This window comes from Phocoena sinus, chromosome 3, assembly GCF_008692025.1.
Source record: "Phocoena sinus isolate mPhoSin1 chromosome 3, mPhoSin1.pri, whole genome shotgun sequence".
NCBI classification, from domain to species: domain Eukaryota; kingdom Metazoa; phylum Chordata; class Mammalia; order Artiodactyla; family Phocoenidae; genus Phocoena; species Phocoena sinus.
Window position 1 is genome coordinate 48,933,862 of NC_045765.1, and position 20,687 is coordinate 48,954,548.

Genomic DNA, 20,687 nt, shown 5'->3' on the forward strand with positions numbered 1-20,687 from the left:
GCTTGGTACAGGTAAGGAAGAGCAGAAAGTTAGATTTAACCAGTGATGGGGTTTTGCCAAGGGAGTACGATGGAAGAGGGAGAAGAGCAAGTTTGTTGAAGGTATCTATTAAGGGAGTGATTGACTGATTGGAATGATGGATGGCTGAATCTAAGGTAGGTTATAAGGGGAATGAAGAATTGATAGAATCAAGATACTAAAGGGCATGACTTAAAATGATAGGAAGTAGCAAGAGTGATACTTACTAAACACATACAGTTATAGTAATGACAAGGCTCATAATATGACCCAGAAAGCAAAGGACAAAACGCACTGAAAATGATGAGGCCAAGTAACCGAGAGTCCAGAGTATTTGACTCGCTAAGAATGATGGCAGGGATGGAAGAGAGACTGAGGCGCTAGAGTGGCTTCCAGGAATGGGGTAGAGGGGCTGAGAACTGTTGCTGACTGTAAGGAGGATGGGTGGCAGGAAGTCACGTTGGATGGCATGACTTGGAAGGAGCTGTGGACCCGAGACAGGAAGGATGACTGTCCTGAGCAGCACGGAGTCCACTCACCTTGGCACACGAGGGCAGAAGTCCAGCCGCCACGTGAGTGGCCTCAGGAGAAGCAGGAAACATTGAGAGAGGAGGTTGAGGACACTCAGGACTTTGATGGCTGACCGTGAAGCTGTAAAAAGGTTTGGGGGCCAGAAATGAAGACCACAGATGTGGTCAAGGTAGTGTGGTTACCCCTGTGGTTCAAATAGCATCCCCTGTGTGTTTGCGTTCTCATTGTGCCCGACATGCTGCCCTCAGGCTCCCGCTCACAGCCCTCACCTTCAGCACAGGGCTAGAGCAGACAGGAGCGTCCCCCTCCAGCTGCGCAGTCAAACCAGCTGGTGTTACATCCCTTAGTACGAAAGCGATGGCGATGGGAACTAGAACCTGACAGGCGTGTGACCTGCTGCAGAGCCGTGCTTAGAGAAAAGTAGATTAGGCTACACAGGGGGAGAGCAATTACTACTTTTATTTTAGGGAAAGACTTCTAGAACAAAGCTAGCTAGCTGTGACATGAAGTCATCAGCATTTAAGGTCATGCTTCTCAAATCATGTTTACCTAGTAGTAGATGTAGACCTCTTCTTTGTAGAACACTGAGGAAGAGCTCTCATAGCTCATTGTTGAAATTAAATACTACAAAAGTTACTTAACTTATTTCAGGTGACATATTTCAAAGCAATTTAGTTAAGTTTATATACCGTATCAGATGGTAATATAGTATATCAAAGATGGTAAACAAACTGAGTGAGTCAGTGTCTGGAACACTGTTGAAAAAAATTGTAAGGACTGGTCCAGTGGGAAGGAATTCCATCATCAATTACTAGTGCCTTCCCTGGGCAGGGAGACAGGTGATATACTCTTTTGGATCTTCATACATCCATCAAGCGATCTCAAGCATGTTTCTGGGAATAAGAAGCTGTAGACTGAAGTATGATGAGCTATGTTCACGTTTTCCTATAGAACAGGGGTTGACAGACTGACCTGTGGAGCCAAATACAGCCGCACCTGATCATTTACCTATTATCTATGGCTGTTTTCATGCCACAACGGCAGAGTTGGGTCGTCGTGACAGAAACCATATGGCTCACAAAGCCTAAAATATTTACTGTGTGATCCTTTACAGGAAAAGTTTGTCAACCCCTGAAACAGAAGAACAAACCAACAGAGTTTAATCGTGCTAGGCCTCACAGTGGTCTATCAACTATACAATAGCAGGCTCCCACAAGTACATGGTTTGAGAACCACTGTGTTGGGAGACTCGGCTTAGTGTCAAGGAGGCCGTCCCCAAGCTCATAGGAACATAGCATAGAAACACTTTTTGCAACATGGAGAGAGAAGTATCAAATAGGACCACGAGTCTTAAGTTTTCCCTTACTCTGTTGCTCTCTAGATGTTTGTTTCTCATGTCGGTATCTTACCTTTTTCTCTCCTCTGATGGAAAAAAGTCTATATTCTCTGCCTAAGATTTTTCTTTTTTTTACAACAGAATATATACGCCACATACCTTCATAGTGTAATAGATCATCTTTTCCTGTAGAGGCCCTCAGTTGGAGGTAGTCAGGAACTTCCCAGAACTGCTCCATCCTGTTGGTAGGAATGTAAACAGGTACAGCCACTATGGAGAACAGTCTGAAGGTTCCTTAAAAAACTAAAAATAGAGTTACCATATGATCTCTCAATCCCACTCTCGGGAATATATCCAGAGAAAACCGTAATATGAAAAGATACATGCACCCCAATGTTCACTGCAGCACTATTTACAATAGCCAAGACATGGAAGTGACCTAAATGTCTATCATCTGTCAATGATGAATGGATAAAGAAGATGTGATACATATATATAATGGAATATCAATAAGCCTAAAAAAGAAAGATGTGATACATATATATAATGGAATATCAATAAGCCTAAAAAAGAATGAAATAATGCCATTTGCAGCAACATGGATGGACCTAGAGATTATCACACTAAGTGAAGTAAGTTAGACAGAGAAAGACAAATATCATATGATATCGCTTATATGGGGAATCTAAAATACAACACAAATGAACTTATCTACAAAACAGAAACAGACTCCAGAGAACAGACCTGTGGTTGCTAAGGGGGAGACGGAGTGGGGGAGGGATGGATTGGGAGTTTGGGATTGACATATACACACAGTACTATATATAAGGTAGATAACCAGCACGGACCTACTGTATATATAGCACAGGGAACTCTACTCAATATCATGTAATAACCTATATGGGAAAAGAATCTGAAAAAACAATTTTATATATATATGTGTGTGTATAATGGAATCACTTTGCTATACACCTGAAATTAACACAACAAACATTTTAAATCAGCTAAACTTACAAAAAAAGACGGTGCATCAAATAAATTAAGAGTTTCAGGAAAATAATGAAAAAAAAAAAAAAAGTGCTCCATAACAGATAAGAGGAAGAAGTAGGGGGAGATAAGATTGAAAATAGGATCGATTTTGCCTGTCTTTTTCCTCCAAAAAGTAGGAGATCTGGAGTACGAGGATAATAAATTTGGCTCCCATTGCCCACTGCACTAATTCCATCTTGACATCCTTCCCCTTCAGAAGCCCCACTCCTCTTCCTCTTCTCCCTCTATTACACAGAACTTGGAAGCAAGTCAATGATAAAATCAAGAAGAGGCAAGAATCAGGCTTGCTTTCTAGAAAAGAGACAGATTCTTGAGGTCAGGGTCCTCCAACCATCAGAAGAAAAGTTCGACCCCCAATTTATGCCCTTACCTCCACCATCACTTTCTTCCAAGGCAATAGTCTGTGCTGATTTGGGAGAGGGGGGAATTACAGTCAAGACCAGGGTTAGGCAAACCATGACTCAGAGGCCAATCCTGTCTGCCACCTATCTATCTTTGTAAATAAAGTTTTATTGGAACACAACTCCCACTCATTTGTTTATTATAGCTGCTTTTGCATAGCAAGGGTAGAGTTGGGTGGTTGCTACATGGCCCACAAAGTATAATTATTTACTACCTGGGCCTTTATAGAAGAAGTTTGTCAAGACCTGGAATCAGCTCTCTCTTTGTCCCAGGACTCTCTTCTGTTTTGCTCAAGGATTCTTAATGATAACTAGAGATCTTCAACAAGCAGAAATGGCCCTACAAACAAAATCGCCTTCCAGATCAGATCTGAGCCACTTCCAATACGCACAAAAGGTGGAGGAAGGGAAGGACAATGACTTAATTTATAGCAGAGTTCCCAGGCTCAAGACACAAGCCTCGCCCTTACATCCCATTACCTAACAAAGCCAAAAGCCCAGCTGCAGATGGATTCTCTTGTCACTATAGCATTGAAGCAGATACCCTGACAAGGCCCAGAACTGTTTGGGAACAAGAGAGTAAAAGTGGAGTAAATTAATTTGCAGACTTAGAAATCCTTCCACTGTCCAAATAACTCAGAGAGCTTTTCAAATACCCAGAACATCTAATGGAGCAAGGAATGAATCTGACCTCATTCCTCTGCCCAGTGCTAAGCACACAGCTGAGCCTCTGAGCTCAGCATCCAACAGAGCTCTGGGGTCAAGGGAGGAGAGGGGCCTAGGAAAAGGAAGAGTGAACCATCCCTGTCCATCTAAACAAAGTCAAACAGTGCTTTTCATAACGTCCGTCTGCCTTCACCCAATTTTAGCTCCCTCTTGGCCTCACCTCAGTTCCCAGCTCCTGTCTAGGACTGAGACCCCACGTCAAGGCGAGGCCAATGGGGCAGAGGCAGTAGGAGGTAGATTGCTAGAGAAGGCAAGAGTGTGTGTGTGCTCCAGAACCCAGATCCCGGGTTCACTTCCCATTCTGTCATTTCCTTTCCTGTGTGATCTCGGACAAATGGTGTCATACCCGGTAGTTCATCCTCTGTTAAAGCGAAGAGAATGACAACACTTACGTCCTAAGATGATGTTAGAGATGAAATAAGATTCTATGGATAAAGCGCCTGGCTAATAATAACAAGCTGGCGTATTATGTATGCCTGTTGTAATTACCAGTCCCTATGACAGAGCTCAGGAAGAATTCAAAATTGCACCCAGATTACTACCCTCCAAGCCCTAATCCTCAGCCTATTTGCCACCTTCACCTGAGTTGCTGAATGCAGCTGGAGAAAAACACCCAACCGTGCTGACCAGATGCATTTAAAATTCACATCCAACAACTTCAAGCGGCCCTCGGTGCCTTCCAGAAACCCTGCACTGTTTCCCAACAACCCCCTCCCCTTCCTCACTCTCAGTTGATAACCTTGCTTCTCGTTTCACTGAAAAATAGAAACAGGAGAAAACTGCTGCATACTCCAGGGCTGCGCCATGCACATCACATCAGTCTACTGGATGAGCTCCCTTGGCATAGACATCTCCAAATTATAGATCCCAAAAGTGAACATGGCAGCTCCATCTTTCCACTTGCTCAAGAGAAAGATGCAGGAGCCCTCTTTGACTCCTGTTTCTCCTCTCCACACTTCACAGTGGATCCATCCCCAAGTCCCATCAGCTCTCCTTCCAAACATGTCGAGAATCCGACCACCTCCCACCACTGCCCGCTCTGGTCCAAGCCGTCATCTATCACCCAGGTTACACCTAGCCTCCCTGCCTTTGGCCCTGCAGGCTTACATTCTTTCACGACACAGCAGGCTCAGCATCCTTTCTGTGAAGTCTGTTCACATCACTCAGAGTAAGGGGCCTACGGGAACTGGTGAGCACACGCTGAGGCCTCCACACTGCACCTTCTGGCCACCATCTCAGGTGAACCCTTGACTACTCACCCTGTATAATATAATACTCCCACTCCCTTTTTCCATGTTTTTTTCTCTATATCTTTATCACCATCTAAACTATCTTATATACTTACTTGGTTATACAGTCTCTTCCCCAACACTAGGAGGAAAGCACCCCAGGGGTATTCTGTTCACGGGTCTCTCTCCCAACCACATAGCAGGCATTCAATAAATATTTGTCGAATAAAAGGCTGAATGAAAAAAAAGAAGAGCTTCCCTGGTGGCGCAGTGGTTGAGAGTCCGCCTGCCGATGCAGGGGACAGGGGTTCGTGCCCGATCCGGGAAGATCCCACACGCCGCGGAGAGGCTGGGCCCGTGAGCCATGGCCGCTGAGCCTGCGCGCCCGGAGCCTGTGCTCCGCAACGGGAGAGGCCACAACAGTGAGAGGCCCGCCTACCGCAGGGAAAAAAAAAAAAAAAAAAAAAAGAGGCTGAATGAACGGTGTCCTCTAAATCAGCTTAGAAAATGGGGCTCTCCCGCTTAATGGGCCCTGCTCTATGCCACCATCTATGTAAGCAAGTTTGTTTAATCCACACTAGCCGTGTAAGCAGCTCACCAACTCATCTTAATGTGCCAAGGCCGAAAAGGGCCACACCTGGGTTCAGATCTGAGCCCGTCTGATTCAATCCGCATTTACACTGAAAATTAACAGCTCACATCCAAAGAGGAGCTTCACACAGAGAAATCATTTTTAAAAATAATAACACCCTCTTAATGTGTCCTCCCCGCCCCCAACCAGGTTCACGACTACCTCCGCAGCAAGCTGTGCTCCCTCTACGAAAATGACTGCATTTTTGATAAATTTGAATGTGTGTGGAATGGGTCAGACAGGTAAGAAAGGTCTGCGTGGCTGGGAACTTTCCAAAGGTGGTCCCCCTCTCCTTGCGAAGGCTCTGGGCTGTGTATCCTAAGCGGGATACAACCAAAGGGAGATCAAAATCGGCCCCGAGGCCTGGCAGAGACGCACCGTGTAGACCACTGGATGACCCTTGAGGCAGGCCTGGAAAGGAGGGAGGGATGAGTGACACCCTTGACTCCTCTTTCAGGACTGGCTCAGGGGACCACTTAACCTCAAGAAAATCCTACCTCGTACACACAAGACACTCCCAGAGCTAGGTCAACATGGCTAAAATGAAGCTCCACCAGCACATTTCCAGCATGAATAGTTCAGATGATTGCAGAGTGGGCTTTCTAGATGGAAAATTATTCCTCGAAGCTGCCAGTATAGACCTGGCCGAAGGCCCTGGTGGTTCATTAACCGAATTCTACTCGGCCTCATTTATCACATGTCCTGAAGGTGATTTATGACTGTTTTAAGGCCTTTGATTTCAACAGTACTTCCTATTACCTCCCCATAGTTTCTTTCTGGTTTGACAAATATTACAGGTGACCCTCTGATTTCCAGGAGAAGTAAGCACAGTCTACCAGGGGCTGTTCCTCGATGAAGGCAGCACCGGCAGTAGTGCTCGGAAGCGGGGAAATTCTATCACGGCAAAGCACTCGGAGAGTCGAGCTCTTAGTGAGCGCAGGCTCTCCCTCTGTGACCCTTGTTGGGCTTTTTTTTGGTCAGTGATCCAAAATCAGCCTTCCACTTAGGCCTGGAAGGAATCACCACGTGGCAGAGGACGTGCCCAGTTGGTAGAGGGCAGAGGGCAGAGCAACTGTGACATATTAACAAAGGCCCTCGAGGGGAAAAGAAGCTAGCCCAGCCCTATTATTTTATTTATTTTCATTTACAACTGTCATTTATTCATTGTTTATTAAGAATAGGGTTTTTTTTTTTAATATTTGTGGTTGTTATTGTTCCAGTTTCCCTCCTATCTTAACCAAGATTCAAAAACTGTACTTACTAGGTACTTTCACACACATGATGTTTTTTAATCCCGACCACAATCTATCGAGATTGTTTTCACCATCCCCATTTTCCAGCTGAGGAAACGGAGGCTCAGCCAGATAAAGTAATCTGCCCAAGCTCATGAGCTAGTAAGCAGTAGAGACAAGAGGAAGAGTTTGAATCCTAAAATCAACACGCTTTCCACCACATTACAATTTCTTTCCATAACTGAGAAAATGTTATTCTTGGTCCAGATAAGGTTGAGATTATTTTCCCAGAAAAGACTTTCTCTTACTGTTTAAAAACAAGTCGAGTCGGGCTTCCCTGGTGGCGCAGTGGTTGAGAGTCCGCCTGCCGATGCAGGGGACGCGGGTTCGTGCCCCGGTCCGGGAAGATCCCACATGCCGCGGAGCGTCTGGGCCCGTGAGCCATGGCCGCTGAGCCTGTGCGTCCGGAGCCTGTGCTCCGCAACGGGAGAGGCCACAACAGTGAGAGGCCCACGTACTGCAAAAAAAAAAAAAAACAAGTCAGGTCATGGTGAGGGAAGCAAAGGTCAGTGCATGGGAAGCAGTGAGGCCAAGTGGCTGAATGCTTGTGCCCCAGAGTCAGGCAGATGTGGGCTGGAGAACTGACTTGGCTACTTATTAGATGTGTGACACTGTACAAGTCACTCACTTTTCCTCCTGTGTAAATCCCTTACATGGGATGAAGGAAGAGTAAATGAAGTCTGGGGTAAAGCACTCAGCACCCTGCCTGATGAGGTAATAATAGCTCGCTCTGCGTTCTCCCATCCTAACCATCCAGTCAGAGCCTCACCCACAAACAAGGCCATGCCCACCTCCGCAGGGGGCAGCCACAATGGGACGCTACTTGGTGTCTTTCCCTCAGCCTGTCATCTTGTCCAAACTGTCGCCATTAAAGAGTCAGTCCATTGCTTCTGGAAGGCTCTGGCATTCACTGCTCTCTTAATCAATTGGAGATATGCCTGAGAATGGATAACTCTTGTAGAAAGGTAGGAACCATCTGTCAGTCCCCTCAAAGGCTTACTTCCTTATCCTACATCCCTTCAGAATTGAATTTTTGTTTACTCCCTTCCCGAGTGAGACCATGATGGCATCTAATTTTTTGGAAAAGGCTGAATTTAGATCTAGTTCTTAGCAGGGGGAGGAAACATGCTGGTATGTGTGCTGTACTGCCAGCATCCCTCCTGCAGTGCTGATGCAAGAAAGCCTTAGCGGTCGGGCAACACAGAATCCCTCCTACTGTAGCTGTGCTTTAAATGTACACAATACAATGACGGTTGTTCTCAGTGTTCCTACTCATAACTTCACCCCAGCCTCAGAATCCTGATGTGAGGGAGGTGGGCTGGGATCATTAAAACCACTGGACTCATTTATGGAGCCCAAGAACCAAAAGGAATCTATTGGTAAATAACAAGGAGGGCTTTCAACGATCCTTCACCCAGCCAAAGAGTTTGTTGCTCTTAGTGATTCCAAAGAAACTCAACAGTCACACTACAAAGCCTGTTGCAGTTTTGGCTCTCTTGTTTGTTTCTCGTGTGGTGCCATAAACTGGCCACTTTGTGGTGCTGTTTGCTCTAGAAAGCCTTTGTCTGTCGCACTCAGTCACTCCCTTTTTCCTCTCTGCCTTGCAGTGTCATCATGACGGGCTCCTACAACAACTTCTTCAGGATGTTTGACCGAAACACCAAGCGCGACGTCACCCTTGAGGCCTCGAGGGAAAACAGCAAACCCCGAGCTATCCTAAAACCGCGCAAAGTGTGCGTGGGGGGCAAGCGGAGAAAAGACGAGATCAGTGTCGACAGTCTGGACTTTAGCAAAAAGATCTTGCATACAGCTTGGCATCCTTCAGAAAATATTATAGCAGTGGCGGCTACAAATAACCTATATATATTCCAGGACAAGGTTAACTAGGAGGACAAGTTATTACTTAATAATCTCACATACTGAGTACTAGTCAAACACGTTTTTAAATGTTTCTTTGGGTGTTCATTTGATGCATCGACTCTAATTTCCCTCTGCAGGAAACAAATGGAATAGAAGTCCATGGAGTCCAACCTTCCCAAATCCCCAGTTCTAAGAAATTTTGTCAAACCCAACAGGTTCTGGGACACTTCTGTTTAGAATTGAGAGCTGCCAGCTAACAGTAATTCTTCCATAGCTGACTTGAATTTCTGATGCTTTCATTGCCCCGTTTTCTCTGGTGGGTCCAGTGTTTTGTTTCTAGGTGTCTGCTGAGATAAAATGAGGTTGTCTGTAGTATTTAAAGAGAAAAGAAAGAGATACTTTTTTTTTTAATTAAGCAACTCCATTTGATGATTGAAAAAAAATTCAACGAAAAATAAACACCGTTTACTCTACTCTTAGAGAAATTCTCCTTGTTTTGTGAAAAATCGGAACCAGTCAGCATATCCTGCCCCTACAGCACTTTTTTTTTTCCATTTTCCATTTTCTTTTTCACAATTTCATTTGAACCAGAGATTTATTTCACAAGGCTGCAAAGAGGATGCAGAATGGGGAGGGAAAAGGGCCACATCAACTCTGCTATATTCTTTTCTCGTAAGCACCATAGAAACAGCCTGAGAATTTGGCTAGGAAACACCATGAATGCTTCAGGGGACATAAAGAGAACACTTCGCTTCTCAGAGTTAACTTGGCAAGGCCATGTGCGGCCAGATTCCATCTGCTGCTTTGTTACTGTTGCTTTTTGTTGTTTTAAATGGCTCCATATAATCGTCTACTTACATGTTCCTTGGCTTTTTCCCTTCAACCTTTTCCAGCTTATTTATTCCATTGACTTCTTTCTAAAGGCCGAGTCCTGGTTGTTTATTATCTGGCATTCTAAATGCAACAGTAAGTTGGAGGCCATGGCAGCACCCCTGGCTCCCCGAGAAAGTGTCTCCAAAGCAGCCCCCTCCCCTCTTCCTGGGTTTTGTAACCAAAAGTAACAATCCATCAATCTCCACTGTAGCTAGAACAAAAATGGCCAATACAGAACGCTGCTCTGTAAAGGCTAATCAAGTGCTTCTAATCCACCCTAAGCTCACCATCTAGAAAAACAGACCAGAGGGTTCTCCTCCTACAAAAATGGAATATGGGGGAATCAAGAAGCTTTGACATCAAAGTAGAGTCTGCTTGAAACTGGGGAGGCTGGTTCATCCTTCCCACCCGTTGAGGATTCAGACATATAACTTCCAGAAGGTCTCCTGTGACGCACCTCTGGGAAGGAGACTAAATGAATTCAAAAGACAGAGAAATTTGAAACGGAGGCTCAGGGAGGAGGTGGGAGGTACTCAAAGCCGGGCCTGGGCTCAGTGTCTCCATTCCTGTCACCATGACTCATTTCCCCAGACTTGCATTTAGTGAAATGGCTTGACATGAGAATTCTCCTTTTAAAGAGAAATTTTCTTTCGCATTGTATATTTATAAGAAGTCCCAACGTTCAAGTGTAATTTGTTTTGGAAGAGGGAAAAATGGTGAAAGAACCATCTTTCAATTCTAAGCTACTATCCATTTAATAACAGCTTTTTGGCAAGGAAATAACTACTTAAATGAACAATTTCGTAAGATGCGGCTCAATTTCAGAAACATTAAAATGTGAACAAGTACATCTCAAAATTGAGGAAGCATGTGGATGAAAGCGTGCCTTTCTTCTCCGTATTTATCTTTCCTGTGATGAAAGCCCCAGTGGAAACTCTTGGGGCAGGATGCCTGGCCTGAGGGGGACAGTGTTCTCAGAGGAGACCAAGAGAGCATCAGAAACTTGTCCAACTCACACAGAACTGTGGTATCAAGATAGATAGAAGGACCAGCCGGTTCCTGTCCTGAGTTGACCATCAACTTCCTCACAGCCTTTTCTCTGCTTCCCCAACACTCAGCCCTTCTGTCTGTACCAGTTGACAGGACAGATCATTCTTCCTCATACTTAAGCATCGACCCACCTCTGTACTGTTCCTCATTTCACATTTATTTAAGTCACCTTTTCTAAAAGCAAGACTTAGCCTCCTCCACACAAAGAATATTCATGAAATGTCAGTTTTAATGTTTTGTTCTAACATTAAAATGATCACATAACCATTCGTGTAACAAACACGTACCCATTCACCACCTACAGGCATTTTGTGAGCCCCAGGACGCATGCTTACCGAACTTCGGGACACTGAGCTCTGATGCCACAGAACATTTAAGCCTTTGGAGCCATCAGAGACTTGCCATGGACAGCGGTTCTTCACAGACTGGAGTCAAGAGTGTTCCCCGGAGCACATACATGAACAATTTTGGTCATGCCTTTAAGGGGTTCACAGGCCCCCCTATAGCCTACCTGTGGCCTCCATCTCAAAGCTCCTACACTAATCCAATACCCTCACCACATAGGTGTACAGTCTGAGATCTACAGCGTGGGAGGAACTTGCAAAAGACGTCAGAGCCAAGAGCAGAGGGCCGCCATCCTCCCCTTCCCCCTGAACAAAGGATGCACCAGAGCAACCATCGAAGACTCCTAAATGCAAGCAGGAGGAGAAGGCCCTAGAGGTCAGGCCTTGGCAACAGTCCCCACCACCATGCTTCAGCCAATGACCTGCTCTGCGCCAGGTACAGAACTAGGTATTTACACTTGCCATCTCCTTCTGCCCCAGGGCTGGTGATTTTCTTGGTTGGTGGCACCTAGAAGTCAGTCCCTTTTCCAGCTGACACTCAAAGCTATGTGAAAGCTGACTTGCCACCTTTTCGACGGTTTGTTGTGCTCTCAGAATCCTGCCCTACCTTAAATTTACCCCACAAGGCCTGCTGCTTTGTACCAGCCCTCAGGTTATACTGGAGGATGTCTGTTGACTTCTGGGAAATGGGAGCTGCAGCTTCCCGGGCTTTGATTAAAATCATCCTAATGCAACAGTCCATTCCTGACATTTTAACAAGCAGTTCAAAAGCTGAACGTTGGCAGACATCCATGCTTTCACCTCCAGAGGAGGAAGGTGAGCTGGAAGAAACAGAGAAGGAAGATACAAGGCAGCATGCAGCAGTGGGATGTCCAGAGGTGAAGAGGCAACAGGAACCAACATGCTTCTTAACTCTTTAATCTCTGGCTCCTGCCTTTACTCTTGAGGGCGGGGGACCATCTCTCAACCTCTCAGTGACCTTGTAATTAACTCAACCGTATCAACATGCATTAGGCAACCAGCATGTGGAAGGCAGAACAATTGTCAGGTGGAACAAAGATGAAGCTACGATTCTTTTAGCTCAGTGACCCGATGAAGTAAGTCAGCTGTCTCCAAGGTATTTCTTTTGAACCTCCAGGGTCCATTATAATAAAAGTTAGACCCTCTAACACCTCATCGCTGACAACGTGGGAGACCATTTCTCTTCCTTCAAACCTGCAGAGTAACTACCCAAAGCTTCCCTCCTACCCGCCCCCACCCTGGGCCCCATTCTTTTTTCAGCCCCTCTGCTGGCTGCCTCCAGGGCTCAAGAAGACCCTAGTAGGCCTAATAACAAAGTTTTGGGGGGACACTATTGTCCACAGACTGAACGAAGGAACCATTCCTAATTTGTCCTCTTCCATCATGGCCATGTGCAGATGAGGCTGGTGTGTTTTAAACACTACCCCCCAAGACACAGCAAACCCCCGTTCACCCCTGGGAAACGTTCACACTCTGGGCCTCTGTCATACCTTAACTTGCCTCTTCCCCCTGTACTTCTAGGTCAAGTCTCAGGAGCCACTTGCCGTGGGAATGACTTGCCTGGTCAATGGAAAGAACATGGAACTAGGGGACAGGAAATGTGGGTCCTGTTCCTGGCTCTGCCGCTGAGTGAGGAGCTTAGGCAAGCCTCTCAGTGCCTACAGCAGTCACATCGCCTGAAAAGGGGTCAGAAAGCCATCCACCCTCACTCATGGAATGACTGTGAGGGACACAAGAAACTCATTTACTTATAACCACTTCGATAAGCTTAAAGCATCACCAGATAACAACAGCAACAATATTCACGGAGGACATATGGGTGATTTCTCATATCTCCTTCCCTTAACCCCATGAGATACATGCCAGTGTTATTCCCATTTTGCAGATGGGAAAAGAGACTCAAGTTTTCAACATAGCCAAGAGCACATAGCCAGTAAGTGGTAGAACCTGGTCTCCAACTCAAGGTTTCAGACTCTAAAGCCAGAGTTCTTAAAATGCTGCTTCTAATACATGATAGTAGCTAACATTTTTTGAGTGCTTTCTATGGGCCAGGCTTGGGTCAACAAATTCCCCACGTATTAACTCATTTACCTCCAAAACTCTAGAGGCAGATACTATTATTGTTCCCTTTTACAGATAAGGAAGCAGAGAGATGATACAACTTTACTAACTTTATACAGTTCACAAGGGACAGAGCCAGACATTTTGGTCAAAGTTCTTATCCTCTCTCCCCATCTCACATTATATATAGATGGAAGTTACCGATTAGAAAACGAGTTCCAGTAATGGCCAGTAAGTTCATCAACGTTAAACATTTGAGTGCCCGGTTTCTGTCAGGCAGCCAAGCAGCCAGGCCCTAGGCGCGGGGCTGGGGTTCCTGAGATGTGTAAGCCGCTGGTCCCCGCCCTCCAGGAGATGACAGCCATGTGTGTGGTGGACATACTTACAATACGACGTACAGAGTGCAGAAATGGTACAGAGAAGGAAATGGTTAATTAATGAGGACTGGTAAGAAAAAGTTTCTCATATAATAAGTGTGACATAAGTGAATAAGTGATATCTGAGCCGAGTGCTAAAGCAGTTTCCTCCACAAAGAATGATACGCGTTTCCAAGAGAGAGAACAACACATGTGAGTTACCGAAGCAAGAATGGGTTTGGCAGGGAAGCGTGAAGTCAGTGTTTCTCGAATTCTACTAAAAACACATTTTCAATTTGCCAGAACGGGCCTACCCCTTCTTTCTTTCATTCATCCAATAATAAATATTTGTTAAAACCTCCCCATACAAGTACTGTATTTAAATGTAAAATAGATAGAAAGAATAAAAGGAAACCGATAATTATGAGCACTTATTACGCAGCAAGTGTTGTGCTAGGCACTTTTTAAAATCATTACAATCACCTGACAGGTAAATACATTATTCCAATTTTATAGTTGATAAACAGATTCATAAGGGTTAAGTGACACAGTCACTGTGACACAGCCAGACATTTTATCGAGATCTGTCCTGTACTTCTTTCCAGGTAATGCATAGCTACCTTGTCTTATTTTTTTCCACTAGTGAGGATATTCACAAACCATCTCTCTGTGACCAAACATTGCCTGACAGCTGACCAGGAAAACAAATTTGATCTGTCACCAAAGCAGAGAGTGAAGTCAAGTGGCTCACAGAGGTCTCCAGCCACTGACCCTGACCTTACTCTTACTGTTTAACCATCCCCCAATTTAGATCTTCCACACCCCATTGGTTTAACTGCTGGTGGCAGAACCAAGGTGATCGGCTGTCTCTGCTGATTCCTACCTCGGACGCTGTCAAAACAATGATCACTGTAGGGCCAGAAACAGGGGTTTAGTGACTGTTTCCAGATTCTCAATCCACTCCCTACCCCCAATTTCCTGAAGAGTCAAGCTTGGTCTCTTGGATGGACAGTTTCCCACCAGAGCCCCTCCTACTCACCTGTCTCAACTTCCAGTTGCAACCCCAGTCATTTGGTAGCTGCATTTGGTTTGAGCAGAGAGAGCATTTCTCCTGAACTCATCCTTGCGTGGAAACCCTGAGAACACAGCAAAGTGGGACCAGCCACAAGCACTGGGATTCTTGCTGTGGTCGGCTAGTGATACACATCCTCCCAGCCAAAACAGTAAATTCTTGTGGAGGTCAAAGAGAACCCCACGAAGGCTGGAGTAGCAGTGAGGGAAGGAGGCTGCCTCGCTGGCAGAAGAAAAAGCAGTATCTGGGCACTCTATAAAACAGTCACTCAGCTGGGTGATATTCATGCATTCATTCATTCATTCCTCAATAAACATTTAAAGATTCATCATGTACTACCTGCCAAGCCCTGTGCCAGGGTGGTCTGGGGAAGCAGTAGTGACAGTCCCTGTCTTCATAGGGCTTATAGTGTCATGGGAGATGCAGGCAAACTCCCAGGTGATGATAGCAGTAGAATATCAAGGGTAAGAACCCAGGATGCTTGCCTGGGTTGAAATCGAAGCTCCACCACTTATAAGCTAAATGACCCTTAACAAATTAATCTCTGTGTCTCAAGTTTCCTTACTGATGAAATAAGGATAAAAATGGCACCTGTCTCAGAAAATTGCCATGAAGATTCCTAGCCAGCAATAAGGAGTCAATGCACATTTCTTGCTCTTGTTCTCCTAGTGCTGAAAACCGGTCTTATGCATGCCCTCATGGGTATCTCCTGTGCCAGGAGAAGACAAAGTAACAGTACCTCACCCGGACCACGAGTTCCCCAGACAGCTGATGACTACTGTAAAACCTGAGAGATAAGCAGGAAATTAGTTATCCAGGGGATGAGAGAGGAAAATAGTGCTCCAGGCATCAATATGGTATATGTAAAGGCAAGGAGCACATGGTGTAATTAAGGAATTATAATAATCTGGTATGACTGACTAGTAAAAAAAAGCAGGGATGCAAACCAAGAAAAGTAAAGGGACATAAGGTCAGGGGACAGTAATGCATGATATGAGAAATAAAATTGCATGGCCTTAGTGAAGTTCACACATCAGGGGTTCTCCAATAGCTAGGCTATGAGCCGCTCAACTGAGGAATTTTAGGTTTCCATAATGTAACAAATATGAATGGTCCTGGCACAGGGGATATATTGAGAAACTCAGCTCAAGTGTCAACTCCTTGGAGAAGCCTTTCCTGACCACCCTAACGTCTATGAGGACCAAGGTATTCTTGATTTCCCCCTCTGGTATCCCCAAAGCATAGAGAAGAGTCTGGCTCATAGTAGGTGCTCAGTAAATGTTGGATGAATGAATGAATGAATGAATGAACAAATAAATGTGTGAGGAAGACAGGTACAGACTCTGCCCTCAGGAAGCTTACAAGCTGACCAGTGTCCCACTGGGAGTTTGAGTTAAGGGGAGCTTGGTGCAGGGCATCACTGGACTGCTCAGAGGAGCCAAGGAATGAAATAGAAAAAATGGAGAGCCAGTGAGCCAAGATGTGTTTAGAAAAAGCGACCGAGCTCAGAGAGCAGCGTTAGTTAATAGAGCACACGTGTGCCCGCCTGATGCATTACCTCCCAGCAGTAGTTAGTCTTCTGGGACCTCGCACAGTATGCAAAAAGGTTGACAGCTTACAATCAATACCATGCTCACCGATGCAGGGAGCGACATTATCACATCCGAGATATTACCCCCACATCCCGGCTGGAACACTAAATATTCCCCATAACAAGGCTAAGGGAAGTGACAGCTATTATTTTCAACCCTCCCGCTTGGAAGCAAGAGGTGAGGCAAAGCTTCCCCTGGGTGTTCTTAGGGGAAGGCAAGCCAGTTCCCCTTGCTCAGAGCCGAGCCCATGCCTCATGCAACAAGACAGGGATGGGAGAAGATTGGCATCTTCATTTGCCTGGATGTCCACAATATAGAAGTGGACCTTTGTGGGCAACTGAGAAGCACAACAATAAATGAGAAGGGGGAGGATGGTTGGGTTGGCGGGGATGTGTGAGGTGTGAATGCTGGATTTCATCCTACATGCCCAGGTCACTCTAAGAAAAAAACAACTTGACTCCCCCCGCCCACCCCGTTGGGCTTTCTTATTTCAGCTTCTCTGACTGTGGCATAATTGAAAGTCATATTTCATCTAGGCCAATGATTTCCAACTCCAAGTGCAGGTGCCTTATGAACAGTCAGCCTGAATTGATCAAAGAGAACAGCAAACAATTGCATGTTAAACAGCACCTATTTCTCAGCAGGGGAAGGTGGAACGGGTCATGTTACATCCTAACCACGACACAATACCGCTGTGCAGTCCTCTGCAGCACGATTCCTTAGCCTCTGATGGGACTCTAACAGGAAGAAGCCCGGGGCTAGGACACCAGGGTTGATTTCTTAATTCTGAGGTGCATTTATTTAATGGCAGGCTCCATTTTTCAGCCCCTCATTTCCTCTCTGACAAGATGAAGGATACCGCTCTTAGTTTTCATACTCTTTTTGAAAAGGTTAACTAGTTATATTTGAAATGGTTCTCGACGGAATCACCTGAAACTCAAAGATGGGTATATTCAATGAAGATGTGACAAACGTCATAGAAGCTTATAAAGTGTCTATCATGGAAAAAGAACTCTCGGTTCAAAAGCTCACTTTCCAAAGTACAGAAAGAATACCACTTCAGGAACGGAATGGGGTTCAAAGCAGCTCTTCACTTTGACCAGCACAGGAACAGTTAAGTAACTCCACTGGTGTCAGATGATGTCCCAAGAAGGACATTGGGGAGGCTCCTGCAAGAGCGGTGATTACAGCTCTTCCCTCTCCTCCAGCACTAAACACATGATGGATTCTTCTTAACATAACATCACACACACACACAGCCGCAACGCCCCACTAACAGACCCCCCTCTCAGAGCATCATCTACGAATTTGTGATCCTTCCTTTAGGAATGGAGGATGTTTCCCAGGTGATTAATGACACAACCCGGAGACAAAGGCTATAAATTTGTTTTATGGTATTTTATACCAGGACTGGAGATCCGTTTACAAATGAAAACCCCACTGGCTTAGTGGATAATAAATTTTACATTGTAAGAACTTCCTTTTTCACCTGCTCGTGATATTGTTCACTTTGGGTGGAATAACTGTCCCGGTGATGAGCAATAATTGAACATTATCGTTTGTGGAGACATTTCAATTTACTGAGGCACTTTCACAACCAGAGAAGTTGTGCAAACCGCCCAAGGTTACACAGAGTCACTCCAAGACCAACACTGAAACCAGGTCTTTTGAATCTCTGAGATCAGCCTTACTTCATGGTTGTTTTTCATGTTTCCATGTGTCTAAAAGCAATGGGTGGACTCAAACCTAGATCAAAGGTCTTGATAAGATATTTTAATTCCTACTCCGGAGCATTCAGCATTTGTGCCTGTTGGTACCAAAGACAATTTCCTCAGTGGTGTGCTCAGAGGGCTGCCTCACACCCAGGCTCACTGGTGTCCACGTTGGCACAGGTTCACAGAGGTGGACCCACTGCCTTTATTCATCACATTACATACCTACAAATTTAAATGCTATCACTTATTTGCCTTCCTACACATCTCTTCACCAAACAATAATTCATACCTGATCATGTGCTGCAGAGTAAGCTACGTAGATAATCACGGCACAATTCCGGTCCTCAAGGAATATAGTCCAATAAGAAATGAAATTCCAACACGTGACTTTAATATAACATGGCTAAGGTAATGGCAGAGATGTAAGTTATTAGGGGTGTACAGAGTTAAAGAATCTGATCTTCTGGAGGAGATGAAATGAAGTTCAATCCTAAAGGAGGACAGGGCAGCCAGGTGACCTTGAACATGAGCAAAGGCACATGGTTGAGAAGCCCCATCTGTCTCTGAGTACTACGAGCAGGTTGATTTTGCTGAAAGGAAAGACTCTTGGCTAGGACTGGCTGGAGTGCTTATGACTGAACAGGGACCAGATTGCAGAGGGCCATTTAGAGAGCTTAGACGTCCCTCAGTAGCCAATGGAGTATCACTGGAAGATTTTTTTTTTTTTTTTTTTTGCGGTACGCGGGCCTCTCACTGTTGCGGCCTCTCCCGCCGCGGAGCACAGGCTCCGGACGCACAGGCCCAGCGGCCATGGCTCACGGGCCCAGCCACTCCGCGGCATGTGAGATCCTCCCAGACTGGGACACGAACCCGCGTCCCCTGCATCAGCAGGCCGACCCTCAACCACTGCGCCACCAGGGAAGCCCACTGGAAGATTTTTAAGGAGATAATTGACATAGTTGGAATTACATTTCCAAAGATCCCTCTGGTAACTGTGTAAATGACATATTTGAAGTAGACAAGATTGAAAACAGGAAACGGTTGAAGTGGTCCAGAAAAGTGATGATGAGAGCCTGAACTGGGGATGGAGGAAAAAACGGAGGAGGTAAGATCAATATAACTTAGAGAATGACTTGATGAGAGCAAAGAGAGAAGTTCATAAAGATGCCCAGGTGGATACCTAAGACAATAAGCAATGGCATGAACAGAGTTGGAGACTAAAGGAATTGGAGAGTAGGGTTTAGCGGAAGGAGAAGAGAAAGATGAGTCTAATTTGGGACAGAGTGAGTGAGGAGCTAGTGGGGCAGCCAGGTGAAGGGAGAATCCCAGCAGGTATCAAGATAAAAAGGTCTATGACCAAGATGTCATTGACAAGATGGAGAGTTAGTCACTAGCGTGTCCTGGCCTTTCTAGAGAGGATGACACAGGGAGAAAGTACAGTGAGACTGTGTTAGCTGAGGAGTAGGCCCTGCGGAGCAGTACGTTAAGGAATAGACAGAGGGGGTGGCCACCCAAAGCAATAGAGAAGGAAGCGTCGGAGACACGAAAAGAACCGGGGGCGAAGGATAACATGGAGATAAGGGAGTAGAGTTCCCTCATTGAAAAATGCAGCTCCTATAAATCTATATTAAAAAACAAACAAACAAACAGAAATCCAGTAAAAAAGTGGGTAATGGACTTGAAGGCAATTCACATAAGATATCCAGAAAATCAATGAACATAAGAAACGTGCTCTACTTAGGAATCAGAGAAATGTAAATAGTACTGTACAGCCACAGAATGAATGCAAATAGAAGGGCTGACACTAACAAGTGTTGGCAAAGCTTTGGCACAACTGGAACACTCATACACTGCTGGTGAGATTATAAATCCATCACTTTGAAAATCAATGTGGGGACTTCCCTGGTGGCACAGTGGTTAAGAATCCACCTGCCAAGGCAGGGGACACAGGTTCGAGCCCTGGGCTGGGAAGATCTCACATGCTGCGGAGCAACTAAGCCCATGCGCCACAACTACTGAGCCTGCGCTCTAGAGCCCACGAGCCACAACTACTGAAGCCTGCACACCGCAACTACTGAGGCCTGCACGCCTAGAGCCCGTACTCTGCAACAAGAGAAGCCACCGCAATGAGAAGCCCGTGCACTGCAATGAAGAGAAGCCCCCGCTCACTGCAACTAGAGAAAGCCCACACCCAGCAGCGAAGACCCAATGCAGCCAAAGATAAAAAATTAATTAATTTTTTAAAAAAAGAAAGAAAAACAATGTGGCACTATCTAATAGCATTGAAGATATTCATTCCCTATGACCCAGCAACACATTCCACTTCTAAGGCTATACCCAGAAAATTTATGCACATGTATACCAAGAGCCAAGTTCACAGCAACACTATTTGTAAATGCTAAAATTAGACAAGAACACAAACGACCACCAATAGAACGAAACAGTATGTTCCTCTCACAAAATGGAATTCGATATAAAATGAAGGAACTACAACTTTGGACAACAACATGGATGTATTTTACAAATATA

At 45.3% G+C, this 20,687-nt stretch overlaps 1 protein-coding gene across 3 annotated transcripts in view; it reads left to right on the forward strand.

Moving 5' to 3' along the window:
• Window positions 1–9,547, forward strand: part of PPP2R2B (protein phosphatase 2 regulatory subunit Bbeta) — a 678,268-nt gene extending 668,721 nt beyond the window's left edge. For all 3 annotated transcript variants that reach the window (XM_032628594.1, XM_032628595.1, XM_032628593.1), the window contains 2 exons: window positions 6,073–6,164; window positions 8,822–9,547. In XM_032628594.1, the coding sequence (XP_032484485.1) occupies window positions 6,073–6,164; window positions 8,822–9,101 (372 nt within the window). In that variant the 3' untranslated portion in view covers window positions 9,102–9,547. The remainder of the gene's footprint in view (window positions 1–6,072; window positions 6,165–8,821) is intronic.
• Window positions 9,548–20,687: the final 11,140 nt, after the last annotated feature.